At 39.3% G+C, this 18050-nt stretch overlaps 4 protein-coding genes across 5 annotated transcripts in view; 1 reads left to right on the top strand and 3 right to left on the bottom strand.

The window, feature by feature from the left end:
* Window positions 1-1014: 1014 nt before the first annotated feature.
* Window positions 1015-4637, bottom strand: LOC105457810 (protein FAM154A-like). The gene is made up of 13 exons (XM_011702692.1): window positions 4412-4637; window positions 4246-4297; window positions 4077-4136; window positions 3954-3998; window positions 3651-3800; window positions 3401-3590; window positions 3121-3275; window positions 2577-2867; window positions 1956-2145; window positions 1496-1736; window positions 1313-1383; window positions 1159-1213; window positions 1015-1087 (listed from the first exon to the last, which is right to left on the bottom strand). The coding sequence occupies exons 1-12, from the start codon at window positions 4432-4434 to the stop codon at window positions 1182-1184; spliced, it is 1500 nt and encodes a 499-aa protein (XP_011700994.1). The 5' UTR covers window positions 4435-4637; the 3' UTR covers window positions 1015-1087; window positions 1159-1181.
* Window positions 4638-4829: 192 nt separating this feature from the next.
* On the bottom strand, window positions 4830-11500 carry LOC105457807 (folliculin-interacting protein 1). Of its 2 annotated transcripts, XM_011702687.1 has the most exons (12): window positions 11308-11500; window positions 10001-10205; window positions 9749-9838; window positions 9577-9656; window positions 9415-9494; window positions 9013-9132; window positions 8713-8941; window positions 7987-8316; window positions 7836-7920; window positions 6199-7544; window positions 5513-5969; window positions 4830-5355 (listed from the first exon to the last, which is right to left on the bottom strand). In XM_011702687.1, the coding sequence occupies exons 1-12, from the start codon at window positions 11436-11438 to the stop codon at window positions 5143-5145; spliced, it is 3366 nt and encodes a 1121-aa protein (XP_011700989.1). In that variant the 5' UTR covers window positions 11439-11500; the 3' UTR covers window positions 4830-5142. The 2 variants fall into 2 exon arrangements, with proteins under 2 accessions (XP_011700989.1, XP_011700990.1); XM_011702688.1 differs by lacking the exons at window positions 10001-10205; window positions 11308-11500 and having other exon boundaries at window positions 9013-9145; window positions 9749-9837.
* Window positions 11501-11704: 204 nt separating this feature from the next.
* On the bottom strand, window positions 11705-15290 carry LOC105457808 (dnaJ homolog subfamily B member 13-like). The gene is made up of 7 exons (XM_011702689.1): window positions 15058-15290; window positions 14579-14800; window positions 14148-14292; window positions 13656-13833; window positions 12969-13140; window positions 12400-12683; window positions 11705-11986 (listed from the first exon to the last, which is right to left on the bottom strand). Exons 1-7 carry the CDS (start codon window positions 15192-15194, stop codon window positions 11835-11837), a joined length of 1290 nt encoding a protein of 429 aa, XP_011700991.1. The 5' UTR covers window positions 15195-15290; the 3' UTR covers window positions 11705-11834.
* Window positions 15291-15344: 54 nt separating this feature from the next.
* The window catches only part of LOC105457809, a 13885-nt gene continuing 11179 nt past the window's right edge, over window positions 15345-18050 (top strand). The window contains exons 1-3 of the mRNA XM_011702690.1: window positions 15345-15533; window positions 15929-16451; window positions 16798-16895. Of these exons, the coding sequence (XP_011700992.1) occupies window positions 15494-15533; window positions 15929-16451; window positions 16798-16895 (661 nt within the window). The 5' untranslated portion in view covers window positions 15345-15493. The remainder of the gene's footprint in view (window positions 15534-15928; window positions 16452-16797; window positions 16896-18050) is intronic.

The following is an 18050-nucleotide window of genomic DNA, read 5'->3' as shown; positions in this document are numbered from 1 at the left end:
AGAAAACCAAGAAGCTGCAGCTTTCGCGATTTAAATAATAATTATATTCTCTGCACTAAAGCTGCAAACTTGAAGTTGGTAAGAAAAATGACTAAATTAATTAAATAATACTTATGGAAATTTTATTAGTTCTATAGCAGTTGCAAATGTGCCTGCGCAATGATTTGTATATTTACATATTATAAAATAATTAAGCTCGGGCATTTCACTTCAGCATTTAATTAATCAAGATTTTGCTGCAGAGATGAAAATTAGCGAAAGTAGAGCCGGTTAGATTAGTCACGTGCATAAATTAATAATTGGGAGAGCAAGCCATCTAATCTGAAAAAATCATACGCGCGGTAATGTTATGCATTATCCGAGTGTTGCACCACGCAACTCTTGCAGAATTAATTTCTTAATAAAGCCCGATCATTTATGGCAGGATTAATGTGCCTTCTCCTGGGTTTCCTTGCACACTCTGTTGTTCGAAGGCGTGTAAGGAAGACGTCCCGGGATTATTACGCAAACGGATAGATATGTTAACTACTTTCACGTAGAGTCGGCGAGGAGCCGTTGACTTCCGACGCGACATGAAATTCGCATTTTTACGCCTAGAGGCACATCTCTCGGATATTATTATGTATGTCCAGCCGAACACGGGCCGAGGCTGTAAAGCTGCTAGCCGCGCGTAAAGCCTGACGACGAGCGGAGCCTCTCGGCGTAAGATATCGTCGTGGATGAACCGATCATCGATTATCGCAGAATGTCAACTGTGATGTAATCGTTATACATAATACTTAATGCCAGGCCAGTTACGTAGCGGTAATCGTCGTTACATCGAATAAGGTGGTACATTAAATGTACCACCTCACATTGTGTAATTATTGCCTCATTACGTGGCAGTTAAAGCGAAAGAAAAAGGTTTTATACATTCCGGCTGAAACGTGATTACGATAACCGTACAGGCGCGATTGTGAAATTGCTTTAACCGTTTACTGATCTTTCGCAGTGGATTAACGCAGTATTGAAAAGTCGTGGTACACAAGGACATTTTATTATCGGAACAGTGTACATGATCGGGACATCACAAACGCTCGCGTGACTTCTGCAAAATATCGTAAGGGTAAGATAAATACATATGTTAAGATATTAAGATTATTATCGCTTCATACACACCTTGTTTATCTGCTACTCTCTATTCATGATGCGGGGCAAGGTTGTTGCGACGGCACTAAAATATAATAGCGACGTAATTGCACATGTATTATATTGTTCGTTCTAAATAAAAGAGATAATATCAAGGGAATGAAGAAATTAAGGAAAGATTTACTTCCGTAGGTGGCAGGGGGACAAGAAGCGGAACAAGTTGGCAGGGGAACGAGCGTTCCAGGCGGGATGTAGCTGTTAAAGAAAATATTGGTGCATAAATTGTGAAATTCTAAATTGACAAGGCGAACACAAGGCTGAGATTTTAAATTGCTAAATAATCCGATAAAGAGAGGGACTGTCAAACCTTAGATTGTACGTGGTATTGTCCTCCATGGGATCGACGGGTGAATAATAGGGCGTAGCCGCAGCCCATGGCTTCTCAACCTGATCCGCTGGCTCCGTCGGCTGATAACTTAGTCGCATCGTGGTCTCGGATTCCATCGGAACGCCAGACGGATAGTACTTGCGTATGGGCGCGTACGATTTAATAGGCAGCAGGCATTCGTGATCGTTTGGTATATAAGACAATCTATGAGTCGTGCAGGCTGCAATAATCATATGTTAGAAATAAAAAATTATACAGACAGAATAATCAGAAGGCGTCTAAGATTTCTTTTTTTTTTTTTTTTTTTTTCAAAGAAGAAACAGCGCGCTCTTTCGTCTTTGATGAAGAAACAATACTTTCTCCGATCGACAAATACGATTGTAAGATGCTAAATATGCAAATTACAACGATATTATTTTATGTGTAGCTAAACACTTACATTCCAGCGGCAGGGACGAGAAAGTGAGATTGTTCTCGGGTCGAGTCCCTGTCGGCGGCATCACGCGCTTCCAAGTGTAATCGTGCTTCTGCGTAGTCTCATCCTGCATTGGTCCTCTGCCCAGCGATTGTCTGTCGCAAGGTGTCATAGACGGTTCCGGTTTGACGCACCAATTGCCCAGGAAACTCAACTGCAATGATGTGAAATTAACGCAATTTCGAACTTTTAAAAGTTTACAAATTTTGAATTTTAAATTGAATTGTCATCTAAAAATCATTGCTCGTGCAATTTAAGCTAAAAAAATTTTTGCGATTAATAGCGATTATCTCATCGTCTCTCTAGAACGTGGTCCGTGATGTTGAAACGACAAAGCCGGCCGACGTCCTCGATCTTTAAGGGAATAGTCATTGTTGTTTCATTTCGCTACAATATAGCGTTATGGCTTGATAGAAAGAAGACTATCAAATCAATCTGCGAGGCGACGCAACGATTGTTGGGCAATTTGATAAAATTATCTCGTAACCGCCGCAAAATGCACTCGAGAGTGTAACTGTAGATCCGAATTAGTGTATCATCCTCGAGTCGAATTCACCGTGAAGATACGATTGAGCGTTTGCTAACCCGATTGACGGTGTCGTGGGAGAGCGGACACGGCGAGAAAATCATGTTGCTAGGCTGGCGAATGGGATCCGGTGGCTTGTCACCGCCACACCCGAAATAGCTGAGCCGATACGTGGTGTTGTCGTCGAAGCAGCAGCCGGCGTTCAACAAGTTCTCGTTCTTGTCGTGGTGGAAAGGTTCCGGAGGCTTCTCGCCACAGGGGGGCCAGTAACTCAGTCTGTAGGTCGTGCATCCGTCCATCGGCGTCACCGGGTGATGATAATCTGCCTTTAGACTCCACGGTAGTTCCTCCTAAAAAAGCAAACCATTATTTGCAGTATCCAATAATATATGATAAATATTTATAAAAAGATGAATTGTGTTTTAAGTCAATGAATTACTAATGTAGTTTAGAAAATACTAAAAATAGTAAATATCCGAAAAATGCTTAAAATATTCTTATATTTCGAAAAATATAAAATTGTTGAAAATATTTATAAAGTATGACAAACGTAAAAAATAGATTAAACGAAATAAATTTCAGAATTGTTTTTTTAAAACTTACTTTTACAGGAACTTCGTTTGGCCAATAGCTAAGCCTATACGTTGTACAACCTTCCATCGGTACATCTGATTTGACATATTTCCTAATGGGCGCATAAGATTGCATCGGAAGCAAGCAGGAAGAGTTATAATAGCTCAAACGATAGGTCGTATCATCTGTTTCCCGATCATGTTAATTAATTAAACAATATTTTTTACTATATAAAATAATATTTTGTTTTTTAAAATTAAGATTAATAATTGTAGATAAATATTTGTATTTAGCAATAAATGGGGATTACCCGACAAAGCGGCACATGGAGGATATAAATTATTTTGCGCCTTAATGATCTCAGAACGCATCGCGGTTTTCCACGAATAATCGTGTTTGTGCGTCGTGACATCTTCCATCGGACCTCTACCCAGCCACTGCCTGTCGCAGGGCGTCATTGGCGGATCTGTTTTCACGCACCAATTGCCAAAATAGCTCATCTGGAAGAGCAATCAAACTCCAGTCAATAAGTCGTTTTATATGCAAAATGTTCGTCATACTTTGTGTGTCGTTTCATCAGACATTGGCGCGTCACTGCATGTCAGATTGCCTTCAGGTCGAATGGATTCGACAGTACCGCTAGGTCCTTCCCAATAAGAGAGACGATACGTTGTATCATTATCCATCGGTACGCTCGATTTCCAATAATACTAAAGAGAAAATTATAAAGACAGTTTTTAACAGCAGCAAATGAACAAAAAAATTTTTTATTAATTTTTTGTTAATTTTACCTTTAACGTACGTACGTTAGTCAGAAAATTAATAAAAATGTCAGAACTGAATTTTTTTAAAACTGTACTTACGTGAATAGGCGCGAAAGATTTTGGTATTTCCGGCTGGACATATTTCTGTAAAAGTCATTTGCTCTCTAATTTAATATTCAAAATGAATAAATAAATGAGATGGCTTAAATGTAAATCACTCACGTAGCATGTAGGTTGTGGTATACAACAACAGCAGCAATTGCAACATTCATCGTGACCGAGCTAAAATGCAATTTGTATTCCAGAAAAAGCGACCATAAATTGAGAAATTAATAAAACATTAAATACAACTGTCATAATAATATATTTTTTTTGTATCATTAAAGCTCACCCGAAGTTTATTTTTTGCCTCGATAATCGACTGTTGCGGCGTTCGTTTAAGTCTGTAGTAAATTAGTCAATATTTATTTTAAAAAGACACATACGAGGTTTAAATATGAAAAATATGCTTGTTAGTGTCAAAACCAAATGTCAAAGTTATTGTGATGTCAGCTCACGGTTCAGGGGGACAGATTTCCATGATTCTTGAATCAGTTTGTGTCGATGCCGGTATTTCACTTCGAATATCACAGAAATATAGCAGGAAAATTTTGTTAAATATAATTTTTAAATGTTTTAATCATAATTTTTAAACGCTTCGAATGGTAACAAAAAAGTGGAAACGACTAAGTCGAATGACGTTATTCATTATTACTTCGAGATGAAATTTTCAATTGATGGGAAACAGATAAATTCATTTTAGATCAATAAAATAATATAATTTATTTAAATTGATTAAAATTTATTTCCTAAGATATTTCTCGATTCTGGGAAATTATTAAAAAATATACAGCAGGGTAAAAAATTCATTCAGAATTTATTAATTAAATTGTACAATTGCAAGCTTGTTTAAATCGTGTAAAAAAAAACCAAATATTGATAGTACATATTTTATTAGTAAGAAATCAGCCATTGATTTAGTTTTATAAGAACTACGCGACTCATTAAAAAAAACGCTGAAACGAGACTAAACGCGAGAATAAATCTTAATATCCTATAACCTATAATTTAATTTACGCGCGCACAATTATGATATTATGTACTTAATTACGTGTTATGAGATTATGCTATTCGGCGAAGATCATTAGTTCTTTTTTGGTTTAGATATAACATATATTGATACGCTACTCAGAAAGTATCTATATCAAAATAACGTAAGAAGAAAATCAATATAAACGATCGAATGAATTTAAGTTAGCGTAAGACCAAATCGTTGCGCTATTTCCGGAGAATGAGTGGTTGCGACCGCGAGTAAAAGTGGTATGTCGGCTGCATCGAGATCAAGAGCGTTCGTTAAGCTGCTCACATTGGCGTCGGACTCTGCCATAGACATCATCATCTCCGCCAAGGCTTCGCTTCTCAACCATAATTCCCTCAGTTTAGCCTCCAAAATCGCTATACACTGAAACATCAGTTTGACTCAAAATATTTACTTATTTATAAGAAAAGATTTACATAGAGAAAATAAATTTATTTTAAAAAAAGTTAAAAGAGAGAGAGAGAGAGAGAGAGAAATAAAGAGAGAGATGTGGATTGAATTGCGATGGAATAAAACTCACGTGGGTAGGAGAGTGGTATTTTCGCCATACATAGGCGAAAGATTCCAGCATATTCGACACCAGACGCGACATTCCGACCGGTAGCGGAGGACTTTGCCAAGGCATGTTATTCGATAAAATTCCGACGTGCCATGTGTCCAGGTCAGCCAGCACGCAGAGTGCTTCCGCAACCGGTTGATCGATCATCGGAAATCGAGCGCTGGCCATAACTTCTTCCCGCATGTACGACCACCACTTCTCCTCCGATTCAATCTCGGGATTGTCCTTCTCATCCTCTAGCTTTTTCCTTTTTCTCCTCTTCTTTTTCTTAGTTATGCCTTGTAGCACCAAACCCCACGTATAGCCTGTATTTAGAATGTTAGACTCGTCATTCGTCGTCTTATTCCGCATGAGAGTTTTCGTGAAGCCCATTTCTCTAACTAATTCTGCAGTTTTGACCTGTGGAATTTTTCTCGATCTGTAACAAAATAGTTATTATTGAATTATTTTTGATCCAAATAAAAAATTAATAAAAATAAAAGGGGAAAGAAACAAAATTATTCTGTTATAAAAGTGATGATCTCTATATAATGAAGTCATGGAATCCGTCGTGTCCAAAGATCTAGATTTTTAATTAACATAATTTCTGCACGACTTTATTACGAAGAGATTAATAAAGACTTCATTTGAACGGATATTATACTAACTGTGGCATTGGCAACTCCACGACACTGTTGGCTTCCATCAGAGCCTCAAGACTGTTGGACCGCGACAATTTGAGAGTTCTACCACCTTCGGAACTTCCGCACGTGCGCAACACCTCCGTCGCATTCGTCGGCGTTTCCAACACTTGCTTACTACTGTCATAATCTTGCGAGGCAGCGTATCCCTGACCGTTGCATTTCAAACAAAAGCCTATGGACCTCGCACCCATGCTGGATGCCGCCCCCGGAGGCGGCTGTATGCTCTTTGACGATTCGGGAAAATTTCGCTGGATGATTTTCCTTAGCACACCCTCGGGAAGTTGCGCAGATGTACTAGGCAGTCTCGTGAAAGTGTAAGAGCATTGACAGCTGTTGCCGAGACGCGGTCTCAACGGTAACTTCGCGGGCTTGTCTTCCCCGAGGGTGAAAAAGACCTGCGATTCCTTGAACTCGTCAACGAATCCACCGTTCACGTTAAGCGGTAACTCGGGTCTACTGTAGAACATCTTCAGCGGATCCACATTGTTATTCAGCTGATGATGCAGCTCGGTCTTACCGGTCGCAAGACTCTCCTCGGTATTGTGCGCATCCAACTTCTTTTCGAGGCCTCGCAAAGGAAACGTCGGGAAATCTTGAGACTGATGTCCCTTTGACGTGATATCCTCCTGCGACCCGACCTCGCTGACAATTATTTTCACTTCGCTCGACATTTTACAATTTTTCTCGCTGTCCTTAAGCCGGTCCTCCTGCAGCAGCTCGTATTTCTCGCTCTTGTAATTTTCGCGCAATGAAAATTCTTTTATTGGAAACTTGAGATCTATCGGCGCCTCGGTAGATTTCGTCATGAGCGTGTCAAGGTCGGATTTCATGGTGCCGCTACGCTTCAGGGGACTGACGGATCGTGAGATCCTCGGTCGTTCCGCAGGATACCGTGGATTGCATTGTGCGTTAACATCGCCGGTTCCAGTCTCGGGCGATTGTGTCGACTTGCGCGACGATAAAACGCGCGAATCGCATCTGCGAATCGAGGCGTCTCGATCGTTGAACGCGCACGACGACCTCCTGTTAACGAACAGATACGGATGTTTGCTGCGAGCTTGCTCCAGCATACTCGTCGCCATCTGCACGTCTTGCTGCGACGTGCAACGATATTCCTGGCATTTCCGTATCGTTCCACTGCGGATAAAATAAGACAGAAACGACAGAACGGAATTAATCAATTCGCTTTTTCGAGGATCGCCCGCAATTACGGTATGCGCCACTTTCACGGGGTTGCCTAGTGCGCCATACAGGTCACCAAGTTGTGCCCACAGTGGATTGCAAGAATACCAGCTACCTAGTTTCTCGATCTGAAAATAGAGATGAATTATCACGAAGATCTCAATAAATTCTCGGATGGAATTAATAACTATTTGATATAATATTTACATAATTAATATGTTAATCCTTATTATTGAAACTTTATAATTTATTAATTATTAGTTTTTTCTCTGTTAATATGCTCTATATACTGTTAATAAATTTGTGAAAGATTTTGCTAATTTTTCATTCTAGTTATTATGAACAGTTCAATCCGATACGTACAATTTCTGTACTTAAATCCAAAATTCTTCTCAGCTTTGCTACGATTTTAAACTCACCATATGCCGATCGCGCGGTGATAGCACGGTGTACACCCAGCCGAGATGATACGTTAATACGGCAGTTACCACGGTGCTTAGGAAACTGAAAGACGCTGAAATAAATATCGGGACGTTCACTCAAGCCGATGATCTACGCTCCTACACTCACAAATTTGTCGATTTCGTATCGAGCTCGTCGAACAACTGACACATTTGTTGCAAACTGCGATGCAAAGTATTTGTCTTGTCGTTCACCGTCACGGAGTTAAGTAGAACGTCGTGCCACAACAGAGGCGTGCGGGCGTTAGCGTCGACATCAAGAAGTATATGCAACAGCGAAATGACAAATCGAGACATCGCCCTGCACATTCTATCTGTCAACTGCACTCTCTTGCAGTTGGAACTATTGATGTTGCTTGTCTCGATGCAAAAATATCGCAAACGATCCAGCATCCCTTCTAAGAGAGCCATGTGTTCTAAAAGCCGCGTCTTCATCTGGCTGTAAATTACGAATATTTTCATCCTTTTACAATTATCAATTTTTCTTGATCAGAAGTACACATCAATATTTATTTATACTGTGCATTAAAAAAAAAAACTAAAAATCTTATAGTATTTTACGGAATAAATAAAGATAAAGAAGATCAATTTGGCTGGCTTGGTTTATAATAGACAACTATAATTTTAATTCGAAATCAGTCCAAGACGCGATCATATAATATATTTTCTCTTCAAATCTCTTAATTTTTTAATTTTTCTTTTTCAATTATAATACATACAGCTTTTATTTTTTATAATCAACAAAGTTTATGCTTAAAATCACTATGCCTATATTCAAATGAACGTTTCCTTTTAATTTCAATCAAAAACCATACAAGATAATGTTACTTTATACCTTTCATGGCCCTGAGCCAAACGCACTAACATCGTCAATCCCAGCCTGGTTTTGTGTCGCTTCGTGTGTCCGTCACGCCCGTCATTTCCGTTCTCGTTCCAGTGCATCCCGAAAGCGTCGTCGGAGTCCGATCGTCCGAGGGAAGTCGAGACCGCCCTCAACCATCTTCTGCGCAAGCTGGTGAGACTGCCGATCCCGGACGATCCGTTACTCTCCAACGATTGCGAACCTGAATCAGCGTCGCGTGAGCTACGATGCACTTCCGACAATGAATCGCTCTTATCATTGACATGAACTTACTGCCCGTCGGCGGAGCTATGTCTATGTCCCAGCCGCTGCCGATACTCGAGCACGTCGAACTCTTTCGCGGACCCACGTGCGAATCGTTACTCGATAGATTTCCAGAGCTCGGCCGGGACTCTGCAATGGAAACCTAATCAGGATTTATTCTGGCGCTACCTTTGAGAACTCTTCCAAGTATTTTTCTCACACTTGATTGATTATTGTGTCGTCTAGAATTAAATGGATTATTGTAAAAAAAGAAAATTGATTCAGAATAAATGTGAACCCTAATTTCATTTCGTGAGAAGCCCGCTTTTCTCATAGAGTTTATTTAATCGAAACGCTATTGAAGAAGTTATTGAGAAGAAGAATTAACTTTTTATGAAAGAGTAATGATATATCGTCGATATATGTACTTACGAAATGACCGCATACTAGTATTACTGGAAGTAGAATCCACGTGCATGGACCGTCCCAGTCCTTCATCCGAGGCTCTTTCACTGCAGTATAATAAAAAAATCAATAAAATTGAACTATATATAGTAGAAAAGATCTTTGAAGGAATCGTTGAAAATAGTTTACCTCGTCTTGCACGTGCCATGTTCCGTCGCCGGAAAGATTTTCGTGCACATGATGCACGAAGGGGAATTCATCGAGTGAACCTTTAAATTGAAGAAACAAATCAATGATAAAATAAATCTCGATATATTTTTATATGAAAAATTTAAGGACAATTATTTCAAGATCGATCTACCTTAAACGACGACCCCCTGTATGTCATTGCCACGGTGCCGAACACCATTTCGCTCAGGAGACTCACATCATCTTCCACAGTTTTATCTCGCTGAAAATTTTAGACGCAACATTTCGTTAACAATTTTATCCTTATTACACGACTTTAAATATTATTTAATTAGAAAGTAAATTAAAAAAGAAACAATTATTTAATTAAGTTTACGTTTATAATCCGTCTTATAATTACTAATATATGAAACTCGATGATTACCTCGAAATCGCGAGTAATCCCTATATTAAAGGGCGTCTCGCATTTTCTCTCCGCATTGTTGTTCACTGTAGTGCACACGGTTTCGCTTTTACTTCGATGCTTCTGCACTGTCATCGAATCGAACAGAAGTTTCCTACCGCGCCATTCACATTCTCGAAATAGCAAAATCCGTACTTGATCCGCTTCAACTTGCAACACGGAGTTCCTATAATTTCATGGAATGCATCATTTTATTTGGAAGCTCTTTTTATATGCAAGACGTTTAAAATAAATAATGAAAATAATAAAAAGGAATAATATAATAAGTATAGAAATTTAACATCTGATTTTTTTTTTAAGAAAAAGAACATTTAATTCAAGGATTTTTAAATTTTTTCGATATAATAATACAAAAATGAAATTAAAACATAAAATATTAAAAATGTCAAATGCAAAAAATAAAATTTACAAATTAAATTGTTACAAAAATATCTTTAAATCTCTAATTACGAAAATAAAAAAAGTAAAAGGCCTGAAATAGTGAATATTTAATATGACAAATACAAAGAAAATAAAATAGCTTCAAATTCTATAGGTTGAAAGTCTGTATTAAAACATTTCCAAGATCACAACTTTTATATTATATTTATTTTATTAATATTTTATTAAGTCTTGTTTAAAATCATGCTCATTTATGTATATAATAATTTCTTTATATAATAATTTGTACGGTCTTTGCTTATGTTAAATTGAAATCAATAAAATAAAAAAGAGATTAAATCGCTCAGTAATAAAAACTAAAAGTAAGTGAAGTGAACAGTATGAAAATTGAGTCAGCCTGTATAAAAAAGTTTGCTGAATCTTTCACATCTCCCTCAAATGGAGAAGCCTCGAAGCGCTTTGTCGGCGCGACGCGCGTTAACTTCGACGTTGGTAAAACAGCCGCAGATACGAGAATAGTGGAGAACGGAGCCAAGTAATCGCAAAGAAGCAGGTTAGGGAAACGACATAAGCGTCAGTTTTTATTATAAAATTCCAAGCTTTCGGTGAGCCACCCGATAATGCAACGCTATTATGACTTTTCTTTTGCCGCGCGAACGATACAGAGAGATGTATTTCGCTCCGTTTTCTTTCCAAAGCGCGAAATTCTGTCTTTACTCCGGCATTAATATAGAATGACAATGTGATTGACAAAAGATCGGTATGATATGTAATAATGCAAGGCATAACGCGATTAATGCTGCGCGAGCCGCGCCTGAAGATGAGAGATCCACGAGTCGGAGCGAAAGCGCGCTCCGAAATGGAGCAGCGCGATCTCTCTTGCTCACCTATCATTCTCAGCTGTTCGCGCACTGGACACTAAGCTCTCAGCACTCTCGCGCGGACTGCTCTTCCTCGCAGGTAGCAGCTTATCGAGCAACGGCATCATAAAGCCACGGGCCTGCCGTCTATAGTTCATCACATCGCCTCGCGGATCGGACCTGCGTCTATCATGTCACGCGGAACTGCACCATACATGTTCTCGCGCGGGTATAAGTCTCTTACTGTAAATAAAGTCACGTGCGGAGGAGTCATATGATTGCCCGAGATAATAGCTCAGCGTCAGGCTGCAGCGGATGGCACGGTCGAGGCCTTTCGACCGCAACTTGGTGGAACGATCTCCTACGAGCGCCTTTCAAATCAGGCCATTCATACAATTTTCTCCCTTGGGAATTTTTGCCGCAGATGTGCAGTATTTTTTTTCTCCGTGCGTATAGATTTTTCCAAGAATAATTATAAATCATGAAAAGTCATGAACTACCGACTGACGGCTTTCGCTGAATCATCAGTAGATCCCGCAAGATGGAGACACCCGTTAGATTGCGTCAAAGCAAGCGGTCTCTTTGAAGTCACAACAGGTCCGCTGATATCGGTGTATTCGCGTCGTGCATTTAAGGGTCAACGATACCAGCGTCAGACTATTTTGGTCTGTGATGTCAAAAGGGAGGATTCGCGCGCAAACCATGTCTGCAATTTATGTCCATATAAATAATTTTTCTTTGACAAAATCGCTTTAGTTTTTAATAAAAGAGAGGATGAATATTTTTAGAATAACATGTCAAGCTAATTAATCTAATATAATACAAATTAAATGTACACGTACAATAGCTTATTACGTTTTTCGAATTATGTATTATTTTGTAGACACCGTTTATGTTTTGCATTCGAATGTTCTTATATAGCAAAATAATAGTGCGAAACAATAGTTCAATTATTGTAATTATAGCGATAAAGTAATTAGTTGTATTACAGAAGTGATAGCTTTCAAGCAGCTTATATAATTTCTCACGGAACTCACGACGTCGAAAAATGTTCTACGAGTGATCACGTTAAATATGCATTTAAAATTACGCGCAGATATTTGCGAAATCATGTTTTACATATGAATTTCAATCGATCCGCTTCATCATCCGCTCCACGTCGAAGTGGAACATCGTCGTCGACATTTCTGCGCATTTTGTTGTCCAATATCAGGCGATGAACGTACTCGGCATTCTCGACGCCCGTACGAGATACCTCGAAGGCTCTCTTAATATAGTTCTTATTGGACAACGGCAAATAAACTGGAAACTCGATGTTGAACCACATTATTAGATCGCCCTTTTGCTTCGGATTTGCGGGGAATGGCATTCCCTCGCCTGGCACACGTTTGGTGTAACCTGGCCTGTAAGATGTAAAAGAACAGCGAAAATTTAAGTAACATTCGTAAAGTTATGTAACTTGAAGAGAAAAAAGACAAAGATTCAATCGCGAAATTGAATAATATTAAATAAATATTAATAACATCTGTGACAATTACGTCATCTTTTATACGAAACTATTTAAGAGCTTTTGTTGGGTTTGAAACAAACTAATCTAAAAGATATCTGTGGAAATAGTGGAGCGAAACGCGACCGAGGGAGAAAGAAACGAAAGAGACATGATGCAATTTTATAACGGTTTTTCGTACGCAACGATTGACGTTATTGGAATCCGAAGAGTTCTGTCGTCGACGGTGTTGAGCGTGATCACCGTTCCGGTCAGCGCCTCCCTCAGAAAGATATCGACCGTCGTGTGCAAGTCCGAGCCCTCTCGCCGGAACGTTTCGTGAGGCCGATCCTCCGTGACGAAGATAACATCCGCTACGCTGACAGTGTCTTGGACTTAGTGAAGATATCACCCTGCCTTGTTTACGATTAGTCTTCAACCCTAATTATTCTACGAAACCCGCATTTTGTCACGTGACGATAATCGTAAATTGACCGTCTCATCTTTATTGTATTATCAATTACGCGAATCTATTTCATTGTGAGTCAATATTATTTTTCATTATTTTATCAATTTATTATAAAAAAGAACGTTATAGAGAAAATACGACCAATCATTTTTTTGTTAACTACAAAGGGCTAAAACTTAGAGTAAGAGTTAAACTTTAAATTCTATAAGGAACATTCTAGTTTTTTTAACACAGACAATCGTATGCTTTTACGATTAGCGTAAAAATAGAGTTTGATCAAAGGTGCGAAGCTACGAAAGGGAGCCGCGAAAGAAAGTCTATCTGTTTTATTATCGCAATTATATAGTAATACTGCAGCGACCGTGGTTACGAACGTAAGCCAAGCTCAAGGAAGATCAAGGAGGCAATGGAAGGACTTACCGGGTATCTTCGCAGGTCCTTGATCACCCTCTTCTGGAAATACTATTCTGGTACCTGCTGGGATTCCCGGCTTAATGGGTATCGTCAAGATCTTCTCCATCGACAACGTCGTCGACTTATCGTCACCGACTAAAACCAACTTCTGGATCTTCATTTTCTTTATTCCGCCAAAAAATACCTGCGACGAAACGTTTCCAGCTGTCCGATTACACGCTAGATTACATTTGTCCCCCATTTCTTACGACACCTTCGTACATTAAATATAATATCATACATTGCGTGTATAATCCACGTTTAATTTTTATTGTTTTACACGAAATCTTGAATTCGAAATTTTATAACGTTGGTAGTAATATAGGGAGAAAATTTTTAATAACTTCGTGAATGAAAAGATACAAAAGAACAGAAAAATACAGTATGTGTGTATATATATACAGAATTGAGAGCTGGAGTAAAAGAAAAAAAGATTTATAAATATAGATCAGTTCTCACTTCCGACAGAGTTAGAAATAGGGTTTTAATCAAGGGCTTTTCCTTCCGCTTTACACCCCGACCCTCGGGAAATTCAAGTAGGGGTTGAGGCTCTGTTAGAATATTTAGAAGATCGTCGTACGGATTTTCAGTCGCAAAGAATTCTCTAATGATAAAATTCGCGACGGGCATTAACTCATTAGAATACCGAAAATCTTTTTAAAGACTCAATCATTTTATTGTGACTTAATTTTAAACGTAATTTATCGAATATATATAATAAATATTTATTTTGAAAAATAAGTAAATATATTCTTTTTTCTCTAAGGAAAGGAAAATGCTTTAAATATATGTCACACATTGTGTGTGACCGCGATGCCAATATTAAAATCAGAATACATAAATTCGCGAGTTATTTACAACGGTGAGAGCTCAATGGCTCTTGGTTCCACCTAAAGGTTTGCATCGGCTCGCCGTGATAAACGTAAGGTTTCACGAATCCTTCTGGTCTCGGCACACCATTTTTAAGACCCTCTTCACCGTATTGATCATACACGGCCCTTCTAAGAGGATCCGAGAGCACGTCGTACGCTTCAGCTGCTAAGGCGAAAATCGCCTCTGCACCTTGGTTCTTTTGCTGGACGGGATTGTATCGTATAGCGCATCGTCGATATCTGGAAGAAATAATCGCGCTGTTTCGTCGGTGCGATACGTTTTTCACCTCTCTTTACTACCATATTTTTTACGTAAACCATACAACACTTGAAAAATTTTTCACGAAATATTATTTAATATTACAAAGAAAAAGTATTATATTACATTTTAGAAAAATAATTTCAATATCATTTATAAATAAAATGATATAATAACAAATTTTTGAAATAAGGATTCCTACTTTTATACGTTCCTAAAGAGAAAAAATTATGCTTACGCTTCCTTAATTTCCGTATTGTCACAATTTGTCCCCAACGACAAAACTTTATAATAGTTTAAGCCATGTTGGGCGCACACACATTTTTCGCGTGACGCATTTATATTCAGATCACTCTTCGAAGCTTGAGAAACCATGCCGAAAAGTAATGGTGCAAAGAATAATGCCGATTTCTTTTGAAAAATGACGTTTATTTGCCGCGAATGTCTTTTATTTCCTTCACCATCGTTGATCGCGACAGAGGGATCGGCAATAAGACGATCGGTGCATCGTCGTTACCTGTTTTCAACAACCGACGACAACGAAAGCGTCTGTATTTGCGTGCCGACATTTCGCCATTATCAAGAGGGGTTCGAGTGCATTCTTAAACGCGGATAACAATACATGAAATCGGTCTTCCGGTCCCGGCGGGTCTAATCGACGAATTTTTATCGCTATGGAGACTCGCGAACGTGTCTCGAATTTCGCCGTAAAAGGTAAGCGTATAAAATCGCGTTAGGTTCCTAAACATTTCATGACGCGACAATTGCTTGGAGCGCACGGCTAAACGCGCATTGAATAATGCAAAGCGAGAAATATCGCGTGAGACATCTTAAAACAGTTCAAAGTAGAAATGATGTAAAATTTAATATTTAAAAAATGTAGAAAAAGACATTTAAACACAATATATCTTATCTAGAAATGATGCAATCAGACGGCTATTAATAACAATGAATAATATAATGTTTCTCTATGTGATCATAATATTAAATATATAATATTAAATAATAATATTAAAAATATATTTATGAAAAAATATTAAGACTCAATCGAATAATATCACGGTTGTTAAAAAGAATGATCTTAAATAATATGTTTTGTGTATATTTAGAGGAACCGAATGAAATTTGCGAAGAAAAAATATGTGTTCGCGACAGCATCGACCGCGGAAAGGTCATCGTTGTGGTATCACCGACAGAGACAAAACCGCTCGCTTCCAGTGAACATTTGAAGAGTAAGAAGAGCAATAATAACATGAGCTTCCTCAACGTTATCTCTTCTATGCATTCTCTTGTAAAGAAGAATTTTGATAACGACGACGACGACGATAAGAAAAATATTACAATAAAGCCTGATCCCGATGAGCCGAAGCAATCGTGTCGCAACCGTGAGGTGGACAAGATTTTTCCTCGGCAACGGCAGCGGACACAGACAAATCGATCGCCGAGACGCAAAAGCACCGGTATCTCGACGTTGTTGTGCATCGACGGCAACAGACTTACGGATGCGGTGGCGGCTGGAATTAAACGCAAGATCCCAAGACCTGCAAACGCCTTTATGCTGTTCGCCAATGAGTGGCGGAGGAAACTCGCTGCAGAGAATCCTCGGGAGTCCAACAAGGACATTAGTGTCAGGCTAGTCTTTCTTTTAAAAAGAACATCAGTGTCAGGCTGGTCTTTCTTTTAAAAAGAACATTTGTTTCTGTCGGATAAAAATAACGTAACTTTTAAAGAATTTTTTTTTAATTTTGAAAATTAAACTTTGGGGAGGAAATAATTGAAGTAAAGCTTAAAGATTGTTTCCATAAATTGAGTGAATACTCGATTTCTTAATGAAGAAATATAAGTTAAGAAGTACGTATAAATATTTGTTATATTTATTTTCCACGGCCTGTCTTTTTTTTTTAAACATAAAATTTGTGCGTAAAATTATATTATATTCGAAGACAAAGTGATTTTATTTCGTTCCATGTTTCTTTAGGCTAGGCGTTTTTTGGAAAAACATGTCCAAGGATGTAAAGGAGAAATATTTTGCACTGGCGCGTGAAGTGGACAGGGAGCATAAGAGAAAGTATCCTGGTATGTCCTGTAGCAATAGTTCTTTTTAACGTGACCTCATTAACACGCGTGGATGAATCGTTCGCGTTTCTCGATTTATCCGAACGCGCTACACAGCTACCGCGATAGATTATCGCATTCCCATGTAACGAACAATGTGAGGGAACAAGATAACGGGGAAAGAAAACATCCGATAAAAATCTTCGGAATGTGTCGTGGAGCTACCGTGAGCTGACGGATCTCTAAAATTAGACAATTTTGTTACTTTCACACCGCGTGCACGACATCCCAAAGTGTCGGGCCACCGTCTATAAATAGCCGGGTTGGATTAGATATCGATCGCTGGCGATAAGTCTGTCCGCGTTATCAGTCGACGAAAACGAGAAGCCACCGCGCATCGGCGCTAACGTCTCACCCCCCAGTGATCGTCCTTGATCCAGGCGCACATATCGTTCGGTCCCCAGATATCGATATCACTTGTACTTGTAACGTGACGTATTCCTATCCGAAAAGGATACCGCTTACGTATTAGTATATTTGCTACGTCGCTCTAATTAATATTATAATATTGATATAACTGATATTATTATAATATTAAATGCTAGTTAACCTCTCTTCGATTAATGAAAAGTAATCTTTGATTATCTTTTTGGTCTATACATGACGTCGCGACTGAAATGTCAGATCTTTATTAAAGTTCATGTCAACCAGGGGGAAGAGGGGGGGGGGGGGCGCAAGAAATCGGTGTCGCGGATCCCTCGAACGCGATTGTAGGTCGCAAACGATGGTGACGGCGACGGCGGCAGCGGTGACGACGACGAGCGTGAACGATCCTCGCGGGGGCGGCAAAGGGTGGACGCGGGAGGATGCGAGTTTTGCGGGTCGAGGTACAGGGTGGCGAGCGGAGAGAAATATTCTCGGGTGAGTGACGCGGGGAGAACGCGCGGGTGGGAACGGCGGAGAGAGAGACCGGAGGTATTGATTGCGACGCGACTCTAGGAACCTGCCCGATACACGACCGCCGGCTCTACCTACCTACTGCCTACACCCACCGAGGCCGAGCTAGCGAGCGAGCGAGCGAGCGAACTAGCGAGCGATTATGCTTCGTATATCCCGCGTCGCTGCCGCGCATTCGTGCGCGAGAGGAACGTCGCACGTCCGCCACGAGCGCGTGCA

Source organism: Wasmannia auropunctata, unplaced genomic scaffold, assembly GCF_000956235.1.
Source record: "Wasmannia auropunctata unplaced genomic scaffold, wasmannia.A_1.0 LD335047.1, whole genome shotgun sequence".
Classification (NCBI taxonomy): Eukaryota; Metazoa; Arthropoda; class Insecta; order Hymenoptera; family Formicidae; genus Wasmannia; species Wasmannia auropunctata.
This window is presented reverse-complemented; position numbering and strand designations above follow the sequence as displayed.